Source organism: Molossus molossus, unplaced genomic scaffold (assembly GCF_014108415.1).
Source record: "Molossus molossus isolate mMolMol1 unplaced genomic scaffold, mMolMol1.p scaffold_m16_p_2, whole genome shotgun sequence".
Lineage (NCBI taxonomy): Eukaryota > Metazoa > Chordata > Mammalia > Chiroptera > Molossidae > Molossus > Molossus molossus.
The window spans coordinates 109,885,770-109,907,081 of record NW_023425355.1 but is presented as its reverse complement, the minus strand read 5'-3'; the positions used below and the strand labels follow the sequence as shown (position 1 = coordinate 109,907,081).

At 39.0% G+C, this 21,312-nt stretch overlaps 1 protein-coding gene across 1 annotated transcript in view; it reads right to left on the bottom strand.

The window, feature by feature from the left end:
• Window positions 1-21,312, bottom strand: part of EFHC2 (EF-hand domain containing 2) — a 226,214-nt gene that overhangs the window by 166,821 nt on the left and 38,081 nt on the right. The window contains exon 2 of the mRNA XM_036271414.1: window positions 19,426-19,576. Within this exon, the coding sequence (XP_036127307.1) occupies window positions 19,426-19,576 (151 nt within the window). The remainder of the gene's footprint in view (window positions 1-19,425; window positions 19,577-21,312) is intronic.

Sequence of the window (21,312 nt, the reverse complement as noted above, 5' to 3'; positions counted from 1 at the left end):
TTTGACAAAGGTGGCAAGAGCATACAGTGGAGTAAGGACAGCCTCTTTAATAAATGGTGCTGGGAAAATTGGACAGCTACTTGCCGAAAAATGAAACTAGACCATCAACTTACACCCTACACCAAAATAAACTCAAAATGGATAAAAGACTTAAATGTAACCCATGAATCCATAAAAATCCTAGAGGAGACTGTGGGCAACAAAATCTCAGACATCATACGCAGCAGAATTTTTACTGACACATCACCTAAGGCAATAGAAACAAAGGAGAAAATGAACACATGGGACTACATCAAACTCAAAAGCTTCTGCACAGCGAAAGATACAATCATCAAAACGGAAAGGCTACCCACTGTATGGGAGAGCATAATTGCCAATGATATATCAGATAAGGGGTTAATTTCCAATACATATAGAGTGCTCACACAACTCCACAAAAGGAAGACAAAGAATCCAATTAAAAAATGGGCAGAGGAACTAAATAGACACCTCTCCAAACAGGACATACAAATGGCTAAGAGACATATGAAGAAATGTTCATCATCACTAATCATCAGAGAGATGCAAATCAAAACAACAATGAGGTATCACCTCACACCGGTCAGAATGGCCGCCATCAACAAATCATCAAACAACAAGTGTTGGCGAGGGTGTGGAGAAAAGGGGACTCTAGTACACTGTTGGTGGGAATGCAGACTGGTGCAGCCACTATGGAAAACAATATGGTGTCACTTCAAAAAATTAAAAATTGAACTCCCATTTGACCCAGTGATCCCACTTCTAGGAATATACCCTAAGAAGCCTGAAACACCAATCAGAAAGAATATATGTACCCCCATCTTTGTAGCAGCACTATTTACAATCGCTAAGATCTGGAAACAGCCCAAGTGCCCATCAGTAGACGAATGGATTAAAAAGCTGTGGTACATATACACAATGGAGTACTACGCAGCGGTAAGAAAGAAAGATCTCTTGTCCTTTGAGACTACATGGAGGGACCTGGAAAGTATCATCCTGAGTGAAACAAGCCAAGCAGAGAAAGACAAATTTCATATGATCTCACTGATTTCTGGAATATAATGAACATAACAGTTTGAGGACAATCCCCTAAGGAGTGGGGAGCTGAGAGAGGGATGAACAACAGAATTTATATGCATATAGGCATGAACAGTGGACATGGACAACAATCGGGGGAAGGGGCGGGGAGGGAAGGGGGAGGGGGGAACCACTGGGGGAAAAAAGGAGAATCATTTGTAACAAAAATTAATCAATAAAAAATAAATAAAAATAAATAAAAATAAAAAAAATAAAAAAAAAGAAAATAACAAATATCAGAGCAGAAATAAACAGAATAGTCTTAAAAATATAACAGCTCAATGAAACCAAGAACTAGTTCTTTGAAAAAATAAACAAGAATGACAAACCTTTAACCAGAATCTTCAAGAAAAAGAATGAGAGGATCCAAATAAATAAAATAAAAAATGAAAGAGAAGTAACAAGTAGAACCACAGAAATGCAAAGGATCATAAGAAAATACTATGAGCAATTAATTTCTAGAAATATACAATCTTCCAAGACTGAAACAAGAAGAAACAGAAAATCTGAACACATTAAGTATAACCAAAGAAGTTCAAGCAGTAATCTAAATCTCCCGACAAATGAAAGTCCTGGACTGGATTGCTTCACAGGTGAATTTTACCAAACATTCAAGGAAGAACTAACACCTATCCTTCTCAAACAACTACTAAAAAATTCAAGAGGAAGGAATATTCCCCATCTCATTTTACAAAGCTGCCATCATCCTGATTCTAAAATCAGATAAAGATACCACAAAGAAAGAAAATTATAGGCCAACTACTCTGATGAATGCAGCTGTAAAAATTTTCAACAAAATACTAGCAAATTGAATTTAGCAATACATTAAAAAGATAACAATAGGAAAATGGCGGTGGAATGAATGAAAGCTACACAGACCATCTCCCAGGACCAAACTGGAATTACAACAAAAATAAAGACAAATCGTCAGGAAAAGGCAACCAAAAAGCAGCTTGGAGGACAACATAAACAGGGACAATGACTCAATCCTGGTAGGCTCACAAAAACACGAGAGGGGGCCGGGAGCCCACGGTCTGCAGCGATCTGGGTTGGGAGTTGCAGAGGCCTCGGCTAGGGAATGCAGTGGCTGCCGCGGCTGGGACCTGTGACCTCGGCTAGGAGCTACACCCTCGGCTGGGAGCTGCCGCAGCCGGAAACAATGGCCTTAGCTGGGAGCGGCACCCTCAGGTTAAAGTCCCAAGTGGCACCACAGCACAGAGCTCGGACAGAGGCTAAATTGGCAGCAGCCACTCACCTTGGGCTCCTGCAGAGGGAGGGCAGACTGGACTGGAACAGTGTGGGGACACTCGGGATTTGGAGGGTGCTCAGACCTTTTGCTGAGTTGCAGCCACGCAGAACTGTGGTCATCTTACTCTTTCCTGGGGCCCTGGGGAGAGGCAATGGCCACTCCCTCAGAGATTCAACCCCACCTGGTGGCCATTGAAATGCAAATTGAGGCCCATTAACAACCAGCATCTGCCCCAACCTTGGGAAATCTTCTTATACTGAGCACCTGAGGGAGTTTTTCATTCAACTCAGAAACCAAGGTTCTTCGGGCTACTAATAGCCTCCAGGCAAAAAGCAAGGGGCTAACTACCATTCCCTGGGCTAGCAACTCTAACGAGGAAAGTTAAGACTTGACAGTGGCATTTAACGTGGGTCCTCCCTGCCTCATCCAAACCTAGGACAGGGATCTACAAACAGCAGAATACCAAGACCCACAGGGAAAATTTGGCAGGCTCCAAAGCCGACTGTGATAGCCAAAATGGTGAAAAACAGAAACAAAAGCCAAATGAAAGAACAATAGACCTCTACCAAAGATGAGATAAATGAGGTGCAGTTAAGCAAGTTAACAGAACTAGAATTCAGAGCCATGATCTTGAGGAAGCTCAACAGCATATGTAAGGACATGAGCACCATGAGACATAGAAATGTTGAAAATCAACCAGCTGGAAATTAAAAACCACCAAAAAGAAATGAAGAATGACATATCAGAAACAAAAACACATTGGAAAGTCTAAATGGCAGAGTAGAGGAGCTGAGAAACGGATCAGTGAATTAGAAGATAGGGTAGAAAAAAATCAACAAACAGAAAACCAAAAGGAAAAAAAAAAATGAAAAAACAGGAAAACAGCTTAACAGAACTGTGAGACAACAGGAAACATAATAACATTCGCATCATAGGAGTCCCCGAAGAAGAAGAAAATGAGCAGTGGTCAGAGAATATATTTGAAAAAATAGTGACAGAACACTTTCCTAACTTGATGAAGGAAGAAGGCATTCAACTCCAAGAAGCACATAGAGCCCCAAGTAAGAAGGCCCAAACAGGCCCCACACCAAGACACATAGTAATCAAAGTGCAAAAATTAAAAACAAAGAGAGAATCCTAAAAGCAGCAAGAGAGAAGCTACAGGTTACCTACAAAAGAAACCCCATAAGGCTCTCAGCTGACATCTCAACAGAAACACTACAGGCCAGAAGGGAATGGCATGAGGTAATCAAGGTCATGAAAAACAAGGATCTGAATCCAAGACTACTCTATCCAGCAAGGCTATCATTCAAAATAGAATGTCAAAAAAGGCAAAGGGAATATATTAGCACCAAACTAGCACTTCAAGAAATGTTAAAAGGACTGCTGTAATTAGCAGGAGAAATAGGAAGAAAAATATAACCACACTAAACAAAAATAGCAATAAATAAGTACATATCAATCATCACCTTAAATGTAAATGAATTGAATGCTCCCACAAAAAGACACAGAGTAGCTGATTGGTTAAGAAAGCATGACTCATCTATATGTTGTTTACAAGAGACCCACCTCAAAACAAAGGATTCACATAAGTTGAAAGTGAAGGGATGAAAAAAAATCTTCCAAGCAAAGAGAAAGGAGAAAAAAACTGGGGTAGCAATACGCATATCTGCTGAAATAGATTTCAAAATGAAGGTCATAACTAGAGACAAAGAAGGCCACTACATAATATTGGAAGGATCTTTCCAACAGGAAAATATAACCTTGATAAACATATATGCACCCATTATAGGAGCACCTAAATATATTAAAAATCTTCTGGAAGACTTCCAAGGAGAAAATGATAGGAATATAATCATATAAGGGGACTTCAACACCCCGCTGACACCACTGGATAGATCCTCTCGAGAAAAAATTAGCAAGGAAACAGAGACTCTAAAGAAAGCACTAGACCAACTGGATTTCATGGATATCTACAGAAAATTACACCCCAAAACTACAGAATTCACATTCTTCTCAAGGGCACATGGTACATTCTCAAAGATAGACCACATGTTAGGACATAAATTAAGTTTCTACAAGTTCAAGAAGATTGAAATCATATCAAGCATCTTCTCTGATCAAAATGGCATGGAACTAGAAATCAATTGCAACAAGAACATACAAAGACATTTGAACAATGGAGGCTAAATAGCATGTTATTAAACAACAAATGAGTTACCGAGGAGATAAGGAAACAATTATAAACTTCCTGGAAACCAATGAAAATGAACAGACAAGAACACAAACTCTATGTGATACAGTGAAAGCAGTTCTGAGAGGGAAGTGTATAGTACTGCAGGCCTACCTCAAGAAACAAGAAAAATCTCCAATAGACTGTCTAACCTCACAACTTAAATAACTAGAAAGCAAACAAAAAGAAAACCCCAGAGCAAGTAGAAGGATGGAAATAGTAAAGACATGGAAACAAAATAAATAAATAAATAAATGACATGGAAACCAAAACAACAATTCAAAGAATCAATGAAACAAAGAGCTGGTTTTCCAAAAAGATAAACAAGATTGATGGACCCTTAGCTAGACTCACCAAGAAACAAAGAGAGAGAACCCAAATACACAAAATCAGAAATTAATGAGGACAATAACAACTGACACCACAGAAATACAAAAGATCGTTAACAACTATTATAAACAATTATATGGCAAAAAATTCCACAATCTAAGCGAAATGGACAAATTTCTAGAAACACATATTCTCCCAAAACTGGACCTGGAAGAGATAGAAAACTTGAACAGACCAATAACAACTAAGGAATTTGAAGATGTATTCAAGACTCTCCCAGCAAACAAAAGCCCAAGCCCAGGGGCTTTACAGGGGAGTTTTACCGAACATTCAAAAAAAAAAAAAACTAACACCCATTCTCCTCAAACAATTTCAAAAAATTCAAGAAGAAAGACTTCCAAACTTGTTTTATAAGGCCAACATAATTCTAATTCCAAAACCAGTAAAAAAACATTACAAAGGAAGAAATCTACAGACCAATATCACTGATGAACATAGACGCCAAAATCCTGAACAAAATACCAGCAATTCGGATCTGGCAATACATCAACAAAAAAAAAAAAATCATTCACCATGACCAAGTGGGATTCATCCCAGGAATGCAAAGCTACTACAATATTCGAAAATCAATAAATGTGATACACCACATAAATAAAATGAAGAATAAAAGTGACATGTCCGTATCAGTAGATGCCGAAAAAGCCTTCAACAAAATCCAGCATGCATTTCTGGTAAAAACGCTCAGCCATGTGACAATAGAGGGATCATATCTTGACATAATAAAGGCCATATATGAAAGACCTACAGCCAACATCTTACTCAATGGGCAGAAACTAAAACCATTTCCCTTAAGAACAGGAACAAGACCAGGATGCCCACTTTTGCCACTCTTCGTTAGCATAGTACTGGAAGTCTTAGCAGAACAATCAGACAAGAAAAAATAAAAATAAAAGGGATCCAAATTGGAATGGAAGAAGTGAAACTGTCATTATTTGCAGATGACATGATACTAGATGTAGAAAACCCCAAAGACTCCATCAAAAGTTTACTAGACTTAATAAATGAATTTAGCAAAGTAGCATGATACAAAATTAACGCCAAGAAATTGTTGGCATTCTTATACACCAATGATGAACTCACAGAAAAGGAAACTAAAAACCAATCCCATTTACCATGATTGCAAAAAATTAAAATACCTAGGAATAAATTTAACCAAAGGAATTAAGGACCTATTCACAGAAAACTACAGGTCATTGAAAAAATATACAAGGAAGATATAAAAAAGTGAAAGCACATACCTTGTTCATGGATTAAAAGATTTAACTTCATTAAAATGTCCATATTACTGAAAGCAATCTATAGATTCAATGAAATCCCATCAAAATACCAATGACATACTTCACAGAACTAGAACAAATACTTCAAAAGTTCATATGGAACCTGAAAAGACCTCAAATAGCCACAGCAATCTTGAAAAAAAATAACAAAGTAGAAGGGATTACATTAGCAGATTTCAGGTTATAGTACAAAGCCACTGTAATCAAAAGAGCCTGGTACTGGCACAAGAACAGGCATATAGACCAGTGGAAAAGAACAGAGAACCCAGAAAGGGATCCAAGACACTATGCTGAATTAATATTTGACAGAGTTGGCAAGAGCATGCATTGGATAAAGACAGCCTCTTTAATAAATGCTGTTGGGAAAATTGGACAGCTACATGCAAAAAAATGAAACTAGACCATCAACTTACACCATACACAAGAATAAACTCAAAATGGTAAAAAGATTTAAAAGTGACTCATGAATCCATAAAAATCCTAGAACAACCTGTAGGCAACAAAATTTTAGACATCATACACAGCAGAATTTTCACTGATACATCACCAAAGCAACAGAAACAAAGGAGAAAATGAACACATGGGACTACATTAAACTCAAAAGCTTCTGCACAACAAAAGAAACAACCACCAAAATGGAAAGGCAACCCACACTATAGGAGAGCATAATTGCCAACAATACATCAGATAAGGGGTTAATTTACAAAATATATAGAGTGCTCATACAGCTCAACTAAAGGAAGACAAAGAACCCAATTTAAAACTGGGCACAGGAATTAAATAGACACCTCTCCAAACAGGACATACAAATGTCTAAGAGACATATGAAGAAATTCTCAATATCACTAATCATCAGAGAGATGCAAATTAAAACAACAAGGAGTTATTACCTCACACCTGTCAGAATGGCTGCCATAAAAAATCATCAAACAAGTGTTGGCGAGGGTGTGAAGAAAAGGGGACTCTAGTACACTGCTGGTGGGAATGAACACTGGTTAAGCCACTGTGGGAAACAATATGGTGTTACCTCAAAAAATTAAAAGTTGAACTGCCCTGTGACCCAGTGATCCCACTTCTAGGAATATGCTCTAAGAAGCCTGAAACACCAATCTGGAAGAATGTATGTACTCCCATGTTCATAGCAACACTATTTACAATAGCTAAGATCTGGAAACAGCCCAAATGTCCATCAGTAGACAAATGGATAAAAAAGCTGTGGTACATATACACGATGGAGTACTATTCAGCTGCAATAAAGAAAGATCTCTTATCCTTTGAGACAATGTGGAGGGACCTGGAGAGTATTATTCTAAGTGAAACAAGCCAAGCAGAGAAAGACAAGTATCATATGATCTCAGTTATTTGTGGAATATAATGAACATAACAGTCTGAGGAATGGGGTATTCCCAGAGGTGTGTTAGTGGGGTACAGTCTGTACAGACTGACTATTCCCAGAAGGGGGATCAGGGTGGAGAGATAAACCATAGAACTTATATGCATGTATACATGAACAATAGACATGGACAACAAAGCTGGGGACTGTGTGGAGAGGGATGGGAAGTGGGGTATCAGTGGGGGGGGGAAGGAGAAATATCTGTAACAAAAATTAATTAATTAATTAATAAATGTACCACATACAAGATAATATAATTTTACTGGGAAAATTATAATTCAATTAGCCTTTAATTTATGCCACTGAAAACAGTATGGAAGTTATTTAATGATTCAAGATTAGACATTTAAAACAAATTGCCTACTTATACATCTATAAATGCATGAGCATTTCAGGTATTTTCTGGAACCATTATGTATCTCTTTAAAAATACTTATATTGTGACAGTTTTTTATAATATGTAAGATTTATTCAGTAGCCAGGAGCTTCTTCAGAATATCCTTCTATCTTGCATTTGTACTTCATTATAACAATTCATATAAGCAAATTAGTGATGATTTCTGTTCTGTTTAGTAAGATTTTGAATAGGAATTCTATATTTTTCTAGGTGAAAAGAACTAGCCACCCACTGCACTTTGAAATCATCATCATCATAATCATAGCCTTAATATATGCTCTACATATATTTTCTCAATCTTCAATAATCCCATGAGGCAGATGATGCATGAAATATAAATATTCAGTTTATAGATAAGAAAACCAAAGCTCAGAGTAGTTAAGTGACATGCCTAAGGTCATGCTCTAACAAATGGCAGAAAAAGATCTTGATCCTGGGTTTTCAAGCTCAAAGTAAATACCATTACTTTTTAGTTTGCACAGAACTATATCTCACTGTAGTGAAGCCACAAATTAAGTGAAGGAGGGGAGGGAGTTTTATAAGCAAAACAGGATAGAAATAGGGAGAAGAACTTCCAGCTACCATGAAAAGCAAAAAAGGGAAAAAAAAGATGATGAAGCTGCTCCTCCCTTAGAAGCCTGCATATCCCAGACCCCTACATTCTTTCTTATCTTAGCTCCCATACTTCTATCACTAGATGGTTTTCAGAATTTTTTTGTGGTAGCAGAAAACAGTGCTGACCATCCATGGGTTGGAAAAAGAGGCAGGTCCAACACTAAATAAAAAAATTTTAGTAACAAGAAATCCAAAGTCACAATTCCATGTTAATCAGAAAACTAATGTGAGCCATTTGAAATGTATAGCTGCACAAGACAGCTTTCAATAAAATATTCGTGGGATCTCTCAACTGTATCCTTTGGGAATTGAAATTTCTATTTATTGGTGATTTGTGTGTTTATAGTCTTCCATGATAAAAAAAAAACAAAAAAAAACAAAAACAAAAACAAAAACAAAAGACAGAAATTCCACCAGCAGAAATTTGTTGTGGAATATCAAAGAGATGGGCAGGATGCCATGTCTTTGGCACACACTGAAGAACACTCAAGTGCATCAGGGTATAAAATAAAAATAATGCTGTAAAATGGAAAAACAATGAAAGCACTATATTTTCCCTTTAAATATTTATATTTTTATATTCTAAAATGCCCCAAGTTGGGCAGATGTCCAGGTACCAGATGCTTACTTTTAAGCTCTTCCTTATCTTGAAATTTTACATCCATCTTCCAGTTTTTAAAGGCTCTGCTATCTGATTATACTATGAAAGCTTTAACTTTGTAACATTTCCCTGTGGTTTAGATCAAGATGATGATAGAACCCTTTATGTTTAATATGTTTTCATTTCACTCAGTTGGGACTTGCTTTAGATCTTGCTCATACCACTAAATTTAGTTTTTAGGAATTCACCTCCCAGAATTAAGTATGTTGAGTTCATTTTAGTAACACTGTAGACCTAGGGTACATCATCCAAGTCTAGAGGCAGGTATTTTTCGGTGAATCAATGTACAATGGGAGTTGCCACTTGTCATCATGTCTACAAAGTTTGGATCCTAAAAAGACCCTTCAAATGCTGCTGGGAACAAAGAGCTGGGACCTTCAGATCACATCTCCCTCAGAGGCTCTGGTCCAGGGCTGGAGTGGGCACAGCTACGCATCTAAAAAGGAGGCATAGAACTTGCTCCCCTCCCTCAGGTTCCACCAGCACCACCAATGGAGGACTGTCTTGATTTGTTTTCCCAAGTCCCAGTGGCCCCACCCTGCTGAGCTTGCTCATGCAGTGAGGACAGCTGGTTGCACCTGACCTGAACTGATGGTGCACTCCTCCTTCCGGAGCTAGAATTGGAGATTCAAGCAGAGACTGAGTGGTATGTCTCTGGAATAGGATCTACATTCTCTGTATTGTGTGCCTGACCAAGGTGCTCCCAGTAGGGTACCCACTTGTCTCACTCATCCTCCTGACCTAGTAACCCCACCCTACTGAGCTTATGCCAAGTGGAAGGAGCAATGGGGCATGGCCAGCTTGGGCCTACTCCACAGCTTTCTTCAAAAGGCTCTAGGAATAGGGTTCGGAGATGGCGGCGGGCAGGACCAGAGGGAGGGTGAGTGTGTGAGAGAGTGAACTAGTGTGTGAGAGAGTGTGAGTGGACGTGAAGGTGAATGACCAACCTCCTGCAGTGCAAAGACACGGAGCAGAAGGCTCCTGTGCTGTGGACAGGGAGCAGCCGGCTACTGAGGTAAGTGGCTTGTCAGGGCACTTCTCCCTACACCCAGGAATGGGCCCACCATTTTGGAAGATACTAGGTCTTCCCTGGGTGGAGGCAGTGGGAGTGGCTAGGGCCCAACAACCTGAGCCCACCATCACACCTGGCACAATAAGACCAGTGGACATTGTGTCAACACAGACTGGTGCACAGTGGTGGAGCTCCCAAGGGGCCAGTCGCAAAAGCCATGGACAGCCAGGAACCCAGCGCCATCCCCCATAGTAGCAGCCCAATCAGAGTTGAGATATACCCCCAGCAACAGAGGCTGGGGAGCACACAACCATCCCCAGGAAACAGAAGCACAGACCAGCAGATGATACCCATCCCCCAAAACTACAGCAAAAGCTGAGCAGGAGTTGAGCTCCACGGGCAGCAGCACTCCCCAGCTGCCAGCAGTGGAACCTGGTGCTCGACAGAGGCCTGTACAGTCCAGTAGCCCACAAGAGCAGTGGGAAGCCAGAGCCCGAGAGAGACTGGTGTGATCCAGCTGCCCTCTTGTGGGACCTGCAGGATGTGGGGGCACCAGAGAGGCCTGTGCAACCCAGCAGGGACTGTACGATCCAGTTGCCCTCAGAACCTGCGGGGTGCTGCAACAACAGAGAGGCCTGTGCTACCCAGCACTGACTGTACTATCTAGGTACCCACAGGACCTGTGGGGTGCTGAAGCACCAGAGAGGCCTGTGTGACCAAGCAGGGACGGTGTCATCCAATTACCCCCTGGACCTGCGGGGTGCTGAAGCACCAGAGAGGCTTGTGCAACCCAGCAGGGACTGCGCAATCTAGTTACCCGCTGGACCTGCAGGGTGCTGAAGCATCACAGAGGCCTGTGCTACCCAGCAGCCCATAACATAGGCATAGAGCCTGGTCCCCAAAGGGACAGTGTGATCCAGTTACCTCCAGGAACTGCAGGGTGCCAGGGCACCAGGAAGGCCTGTGCAACCCAGCTGCACACAAGATAGGCACAGAGGATGTGAAAATGGAGGTGGAGTGAATAGAAGATACACAGAGGAGCTCCCAGGACCAAACAAGAATTACAACTAAAATAAGGACAAATTCTCAAAAACAAACAAACAAAAACAATAGAAAAGCAACAGGACAGGGACATATAAACAAGGACACTGGTAGGATCTGCAGAGGCATGAGAGGGTGAAGGGCTGGGAGCCCACAGGCAGCAGCAGTCTTACCTGGGAGCATCACCCTTGGGGAATAAAGACCAAGCCTACCCCACAGCCCAGAGAGCCAGGACAAAGCACAAAAATAGCCACAGCCATTCACCTGGAGGCTACAATAGAGGGAGGGCAGACTGGGTTGGAACTCTGTGAGGAAAACCGGGATTTGGAGGGCCCTCAGAGTTTTTGTTGAGTTGCGTCCACAAAGGATGGTGGCCAGGGTGCTCCTTCCCAGAGCTGTGGGGAAAAGCAGCAGCCTCCACCCCCCTCCTTGGATATTTAGCCTTTCTCAGGAGAGGCAAAGAAATGCAAATTCAGGCTCATTAACAACCAGCACCTATCCCACCCTCTGGAAATCCTCTTATGCACAATCCAGGGCAACATTCCAAGGCACTCAGTAACTGAGAATACTAATCTCCAGGAAAAAGCTAGAGGATAACTGAACTTTTCTTGGGCTTGCAAATCGACCAAGGAAAGTAAGACTTCACAGTGGTGTTTAATGTGGGCCCATCCAAGCTCATCCAAATGCAGCAGAGGGAGCCACAAACAGCAGAACACCAACACATACAGGGAATTTTTGGCAGTCTCCAAAACCCACTGAAATAGCCAAAATGGTGAAACAAAGAAACAAATACCAAATGAAAGAACAAGAGAATTCTATCAAAGACGAGATAAATGAAATGCAGTTAAGCAAGTTATCAAAGGTAGAGTTCAGAGACATGACCCAGAGGAAGCTCAACAGCATGAGTAAGGACATCAGCACCATGAGTAAAGATATAGAAACATTGAAAACCAACCAAGTGGAAAAGAAGAATGAAATAGCAGAAATTAAGAACACATTGGAAGGACTAACCAGCAGAGTAGAGGAAGCTGAGGACTGGATTAGTGAATTAGAAGACAGGGTAGAAAATATCAACCAATCAGAACACCAAAAGGAAAAACCAATTAAAAAACAGGAAGATAGCTTAAGAGAACTGTGGGACAACTGAAAACGTAATAACATTCGCATCATAGGAGTCCCCAAAGAAGAAGAATATGGGCAAGGGTTAGAAAATATATTTGAAGAAATAGTGCCAGAAAACTTTCCTACTTGGTGAAGGAAGAAGGCATTCAAGTTAGAGAAGCACAGAGAGGCCCAAGTAAGAAGAATCCAAACACACCAACACCAAGACACATAGTAATTAAAATGCCAAAAATTAAAGACAAAGAGAGAATCCTAAAGGCAGCAAGAGATAAGCAACAGGTTACCTACAAAGGAAACTCCATAAGGCTCTCAGCTGACTTCTCCACAAAAACACTAAAGGCCAGAGGGGAGTGGCATGAAATAATCAAGGTCATGAAAAACAAGGATATAAATCCAAGACTACTCTATCCAGCCAGGCTATCATTCAAAATAGAAGGTCAAATAAAGAGCTTGCCAGACAAAAAAAAGGCTAAGGGAATATATTAACAGCAAACCAGCACTGCAAAATATACTAAAAGAACTGCTGTAAATTAGTGGAAGAAATAGGAAGAAAAATAGAACCACACTAAACAAAAATATCAGTAGATAAGTACATATAAATTATCACCTTAAATGTAAATGGATTGAATGTTCTGAAAAAAGACACAGAGTAGCTGACTGAATCAGAAAGCATGACTGACATATATGTTGTTTACAAAAGACCCACCTCACGACAAAGGACTCACATAGGTTGAAAGTGAAGGGTGGAAAAAAATCTTTCAACCAAACGTAAAGCAAAAAAAAGCTGTGGTAGCAGTACTCATATCTGATACAGTAGATTTCAAAATGAAGACTATAACTAGAGACAACGAAGGCCACAACATAATATTGAAAGGACCTATCCAACAAGAAGATGTAACCTTGGTAAACACACATGCACTCAATATAGGAGCACCAACATATATTAAAAATCTTCTGGCGGACAACAAAGGAGAAATCAACAGCAATACAATCATACCAGGGGCCTTCAACACCCTGCTGACATCACTGGTAGATCATCTAGACAAAAAAAATTAACAAGGAAACACAGACTCTAAATGAAGCACTAGATCAAATGAATTTAATAGATATCTACAGAGAATTACACCCCAAAACTACAGAATTCACATTCTTCTCAAGTGCACATGGGACATTCGCAAACATAGACCACATGTTAGGGCACAAACTAACTCTCTAAAAATTCAAGAGGTTTGAAATCTTATCAAGGGTCTTCTCAGATCACAATGGCATGAAACTAAAAATCAATTGCAACAAGAACATGCAAAGAGATTTGAAAAACATGGAGGCTAAATAGCATGTTATTGAACAATGAATGGGTTACCATAGAGATCAAGGAAGAAATTAATAACTTTCTTGAAACCACTGAAAATGAACCAATGACACAAAATCTATGGTATGCAGCGAAAGCAGTTCTGAGAGGGAAGTTCATAGCACTCCAGGCCTACCTCAAGAAACAAGAAAAATTTCTAGTAGGCTATCTAACCTCACAATTTAAACAACTGGAAAGCAAACAAAAAGAAAACCCCAGAGCAAGTAGAAGGAAGGAAATAGTAAAGATCAGAGGAGAAATAAACAACATGGAGATAAAAAAAAAAAAAATCACAATTCCAAGGATCAATGAAACAAAGGTGGTTCGTTGAAAAGATAAACAAGAATTCTGGACTCTTAGCTAGACCCGTCAAGAAACAAAGAGAAAACCCAAATGCACAAAATCAGAAACAAGAGAAATAATAACTGAGACCACAGGAAAACAAAGGATTGTTAACAAATATTATGAACAATTACACAGCAACAAATTGGATAATCTAAGCAAAATGGACAAATTTCTAGAAACTCATAGTATCCTAAAACTGAACCACAAAGAGATAGAATGCTTGAACAGACCAATAACAACAAAATAAATTGAAGATGTAATCAAGACTCTCCAAGCAAACAAAAGCCCAGGCCTGGACGGCTTCACAGGGGAATTTTATTGAACATTCGAAGAAGAATTAATACCCATTCTCTTCAAACTATTTCAAAAAATGCAAGAAGAAGGAAGACTTCCAAACTCATTTTATGAGGCTAGCCTAATTCTAATTCCAAAACCAGAAAGAGACACTACAAAGAAAGAAAACTACAGATCAATATCCCTGATGAACACAGATGCCAAAATCCTGAACAAAATACTAGCAAATCGAATCCAGCAATACATCAAAAAAATTATTCACCATGACCAACTGGGATTCATCCCGGGGATGCAAGGCTGGTATACTTTTCTCAAATCAATACATGTGATATACCACGTAAACAAAATGAAAGATAAATTTCATATGATCATATCAATAAATGCTGAAAAAGTATTTGACAAAATCCAGCAACTATTTCTGATACACATGCTCACAAATCTGAGAATACAAGGATCATATTTTGACATAATAAAGGCCATATATAAAAAACCTACAGCCAACATCATACTCAATGGGCAAAAATTAAATGCATTTCCCTTAAGAACAAGAACAAGACAAGGATGCCCAATTTCGCCACTCTTTGTTAACATAGTACTGGAAGTCTTAGCCACAGCAATCAGACAGGAAGAAGAAATAAAAGGGATCCAAATTGGAAAGGAGAAAGTGAAACTGTCATTATTCCAAGATGACATGATATTATATGTAGAAAACCCCAAAGATTCCATAAAAAATTTACTAGACTTGATAAATGAATTTGGCAAAGTAGCAGGATACAAAATTAACGTCAAAAAATCGATGGCATTCATATACACCAATGATGAACTCACAGAAAGGGAAACTAAAAAACAATCCCATTTACCATCACAGCAAAAAAAAATTAAGATACCTGGTAATAAACTTAACCAAAGAAAGAAAGGACCTATTTCCAGAAAACTACAGGTCATTCAAAGAAGAAATAGAGGAAGATATAAAAAAGTGGAAGCACATACCTTGTTCATGGACTGGAAGAATGAACATCATTAAAATGTCCATAGTACCCAAAGCAATCTATAGATTCAATGCATTACCCATCAAAATACCAACGACATACTTCAAAGTACTAGAACAAATAATTCAGAAGTTCATATGAAACCATAAAAGACCCCAAATAGCCACAACAATCTTGAAAAAGAAGAACAAAGTTGGAGGAATCACATTACCAGATTTCAGGTTATACTACAAAGCCCCTGTAATGAAAACAGCTTAGTACTGGCACAAGAACAAGCAGATAGATCAATGGAACAGAATACAGAACCCAGAAATGGACCCAAGACAATATGCTCAATTAATATTTGACAATGGTGGCAAGTGCATACAGTGGAGAAAAGACAGGCACTGTAATAAATGGTGTTGGGAAAATCGGACAGCTACATGCAAAAAAATGAAACTAGACCATCAACTTACACCACATACAAGAATAAACTCAACATAAAAAAATGAAATAATTGTGACCAATGAATCCATAAAGAAACTAGAAAAAACTGTAGGCAAGAAATTTTAGACATCATACGCAGCAGAATTTTCACTGATACATCACCTAAGGCAACAGAAACAAAGGAGAAAATGAATACATGGGATTACATCAAACTCAAAAGCTTGTGCACAACAAAAGAAACAACCACCAAAACAGAAAGGCAACCCACTCTATAGGAGAGCATAATTGCCAATGATACATCAGATAAGGGGTTAATTTCCAAAATATATAGATTGTTCATACAGCTCAATAAAAGGAAGACAAAGAACCCAATTAAAAAATGGGCAGAGGAACTAAATAGACACCTCTCCAAACAGGACATACAAATGGCTAAGAGACATATGAGGAAATGCTCAACATCACTAATCATCAGAGAGATGAAAATTAAAACAACAATGAGGTATCACCTCACAACAATGAGGTATCTAATGGCAGTCAGAATGGCTGCCATCAACATATCCTTAAACAACAAGTGTTGGCCAGGGTCAAGAAAAGGGGACTCTAATACACTGCTGGTGGGAATGCAGAGTGGTGCAGCCACTTTGGAAAACAATATGGTGTTTCCTCAAAAAATTAAAAATTGAACTTCCATTTGACCCAATGATCCCACTTTTAGGAATATACCCTAAGAAACCTGAAACACCAATCAGAAAGAATATATGTACCCCCATGTTCATAGTAGCACTATTTATAATAGTTAAGATCTGGAAATAGCCCAAATGTCCCTCAGTAGCCAAATGGATAAAAAAGCTGTGGTACATATACACAATGAAGTACTACGCAGCTATAAAAAAGAGAGACCTCTTATCCTCATGATGACATGGAAGGGCCTGGAAAGTTTTATCCTAAGCCAAATAAGCCAAACAGAGAAAGACAAGTATCATATGATCTCACTTATTTGTAGAATATTATGAACATAACAGTCTGAGGAATGGGATAGTCCCAGAGACATGGAAGTGGGGTACAAACTGACAATCCCCAGAAGAGGGGAGGTGGGCGGGAGATAAACCACAGAACATATATGCATGTATGCATGAACAATGGACATGGACAACAAAGCTGGGGGCAGGGCGGGGACGGAGCGGGGGGAAAAATCAGTGGAGGGAAAAAGGAGAAACATCTGTAAGAAAAATAATGAAATTAATTTAAAAATAATAATATATGTAATAGATATTACACATAAAGTAATTCGCACATACAATAAATATATAAATAAATACTCATGATACACTAATCTATAAGATGTAGTAAATATTCATGAGTACTCAATATTCATAAGGTCGTAATTCGTCCACTCATCTATTGGTGACATCCATTCTGGCCTCATGTGTCCTTTGCCCAAGAAACACAAACAAAGCCTCTACTCTTTAGCAGGCTTTTTGGTGAGCTGCTGCTGTGGCCAGGCCCCGTGACCCCGCATCTCTCTGATAGAGGGCATGCCCTTACCCCAGGCCCTTTCTGTGTGTCGTCTTTATTGAACTTCTACTCTGGTCTCCAAACCACACTGTTAGCAGGAAGGACTGATGAGGCAGAAAAACACAGACAAGACTATTGCTTAACCCATGTTCAAGCAGCATAGTCATTCCACCCACTTTTACCCTGTCCTAGGTGTGTGAACCTACCTCATCTCTTTTCCCTTGCTTCTGGGTATGTATTTGAAATTATTTTATTGCATCATGTGATTGATGCATTTTAATTTGGCCCATGAGACTTCTGTTCTGTTGTCTCTGAAAAAACCTGCATGCATGCTTCTTGTAGGCCACCACTGCATCAAGGTAATATCCCACACTACACTCTGGCTGCTGCATAGACAACAGACTGTAGGAGGAGCAGAAATGGAATCAGAGAGATCTATTAGGCAGCTATCCCATTACTCTAGCCAAGAAGTAAGGGTAGCCAGGGTTAGGATAGTAGCACAGGGGATATAGAAACATAAACACATTCAACATATGTTTTGCTAGGAGGATGAAGAACAAAGATGGTGGGAGTAAACAATAGGGAAAGTAAATGAAGTAGAGACTATAGTCAGAGAAGGCAATTTCAGAGCCTAAGATATTGAAGATGGCAATACTCTGAAAGAGACAATAATCTACACAAGAATCATGGCTTGTCAGAGATCAAAGGGGCCTTGGAAGGTAATCTACACCAAACACCAAACATATGACTCCCTTCTTACACCTCTACTAAACTGTCAGTAAAAAATAACCCCTGACCTGTCCCCAGGGCCATCCATCTGTACCAGTAACCAAACAAATATGTGACTCCCTTCTCCTCTACCCAACCCTGACCATGCTCATCCAGAGTCATCCACTACAACTTCTGGAAGCTTTCTTCCAGAACATTATTCCTCACACTTCAGAAGGGGCTGACCAAATGTGTCAGTAGTTTATCTCTGATCAACACAGGACGCTTTGTTAATTACCACAAAGGATTAGAGAAGTGAGTTTTAGTTATTGAAATAATTGTATTCAAAATGAAACAATCAGTTACAAATACTGACCAGGCACTGTCTTTATTGGATCAGGTTTTACAAATCTAGTAAGCCCAGAGATATACACCCTTCAAAACTGACCTGAATTCTGATCTATTTGGACTTGTCCTTGAGGATACAAAAAATTTGGTCACCCCTCTTCCACATGATATCCCTTTAGATTTCTGAAGACATTTATCAGGCACACCTGAGTCTTCCCTTTACAGATTTCCCATTTCAATATTTTCCCTTACACATGACAATTTTCAATTCTTTGCTATCCCCTGAAGGCATAAAGAATTCAGTATCATCCCATGTGATGGACTATAGCACAAACAGAAGAAACCAGTCACCTCCCTTTATCTCTGCAATGCTTCTAATAATGCCAATAAAGATTAACTTCTCTGGTGACCACATCACAGAGTTAACTCTTGTCTTGTTGAAGTGGAGTATGGATAAAGATGACTAGCATACATCCATAGGGTGAAGGAACAATACCTTATGTTGAAGTACCATCAAAGTCTGTAGTTAACAGGTATGAGATTGAGGAGTAGGTGGTTGAAGCAAGTGGGCAGTAAATTCAAGAAAAGAGTGAATACCAATCTGGAAGTGGCAGTAGAGAACAGTCTTCTCCCTTCCCTTGAGAGTGTTGTGAAGGAAGTAATGGGATCATAGCAAAAAAAAAAACAGGTCAATACATGGGAGAGTTTGCTCACACTAGAGCAGCACCTGAAAGGATACACGCATGTCACTGAAGGGTGAGAGAAATGGCCAATGTTCAGGTAGGTGGTAGAAATCCGGTAAGTCACTATCAATAACTATATGCTAACGGCATGTGTATATTCACTATTGCCAACAAGTTAGACACCTAAGCAGTACCATGGTATCTTTTTAAAAAGTTAGGGAAAGACAGTATATAAAGACAGAACTTAGAAATGAAAGAACTGTGACTCTGCTTTAAATAGATACCTTGAGGCAGTCCGCTATTTTTCACCTCTGGTTCATTTACTTGAATTGTGTCATCTTCAGGGTAGAAGAAGATTTTATAGCGTCTTATTCTATATTTTTCTTGCCTTTTATCATGTACTTCATCTTCTTCATAGGCATCAAAAGATAATACCTGTTGGAGTCATAATTAGAAACTAAGAAATGAAAAAAATATTCAGCAAACTTAAAATCAATAAAGCTACTTACTTGTATGTATAATCTTGTTACTGTAAAGTAAAAAGTTGAGACGATTTTGCAAGAAGACATTCTACACATCAGCTATGAGAATGAATATACAATCCAGGTTTAAGTATATAAAGATTATTTTATATTTTCATCACCATCTGGTTAGACTGAAGAAATAATATTCAAGCAATAAATCCATCATTCAGCTCTACCATAAATTGAATTAGCATCTGCTTTGGAATTTCACAGTGGGTTTCTATATGCATGTGTTATAGACAAAACAATATTCTTTATCACAAGATAAATATAAGTTTTGACATTTTTCACATTAAGAATAACACAAAACTACCTTGATTCTAAGATAAAATTATCCTGACTTCTGGACTTGCTGATTGCTTGCCTTGACAGCAATTCAAACAGGAAGATCTGAAATTCTTCCAGTGTACCAGAGACTGCACCTTACACTTCTTCAGGAACCTCAAAGAGCCCACCCAGCTCAATGCCAGATCCAGTCTCATCTCACATTGTGTGTGTGTTTGGGTGGGTAGGGCACTCAGGTAGGAGAGGTAAATTCTAAAGTAGTTAGTAAAAATCAGAGATAGTAAAAAATACCCTTGAAAATTCTTTAACCACTTTGGAAAACTGTGCCTCATTCAGTAATACAATACAGTCCAATTTTCTCCCATGTTGAAGCAAAGGACTGACTGCCTTTTTGTTTAAGATCAGTTGAAATAGTTTCCTTAGTGCCATGCTGTATGGGGGAAAAATGTATCTTTAACCACTGGAGTAACTATCAACATGGTGAGATGCTCATGTACTGAGAAAGACATGTTAATTGAGGAAAGACATGTTAATTCCCTTAACTAAGGGAATTGTAGATTTAGGCTACCATTTCAGGCTTGACCTGGGGCACAGGCTCCTTGAAAGCTCCATTTTAATATTCCTTTTGCTCCCGTTTTTATCAATTTTTATAATGAAAGTTGTGAATTGTTAATTGTGCATATGATGTAACATCATGGTAATTCAACATGACAATATGATAGATATGAGTGACTCTGTTTGGGGTGGTCAGTTATCCTACATAGAAATATGTTCTAGAAGTGTTTAGCAAATTTCTACCAGAAGCTCACACTTCAGAAGGGGCTGACCAAATGTGTCAGTAGTTTATCTCTGATCAACACAGGACGCTTTGTTAATTATCATAAAGGATTAGAGAAGTGAGTTTTAGTTAGTGAAATAATTGTATTCAAAATGAAACAATCAGTTACAAATATCGACCAGGCACTGTCTTTACTGGATCAGGTTCTACAAATCTAGTAAGCCCAGAGATCTACACCTTTCAAAATGACACCTCTGGCTTCATTCCCAAATCATCCCATTTCAGCTGCTTCCTTGGGGAATTCTTCTGGTCTGATTCCATTTAGAAGTTAGCTAAACTCACAATTAGAATATTGTCATACTTATGTTGAGCAAACAATTCCGGTAAGATGCTATTGAATAAATACGGGGATTCCTTCTGGGGTGATGAAAATGTCTTGGAACTAGAAAGAGGTGATAGTTGTACAACACTGTGGATATACTAGATACCACTAAACTGCACACTTTAAAATGACTAATGGTTTATTTATGTTATATAAATTTTATCTCAATTAAAAAATGAGATATTTGACACCAAACTGGGTT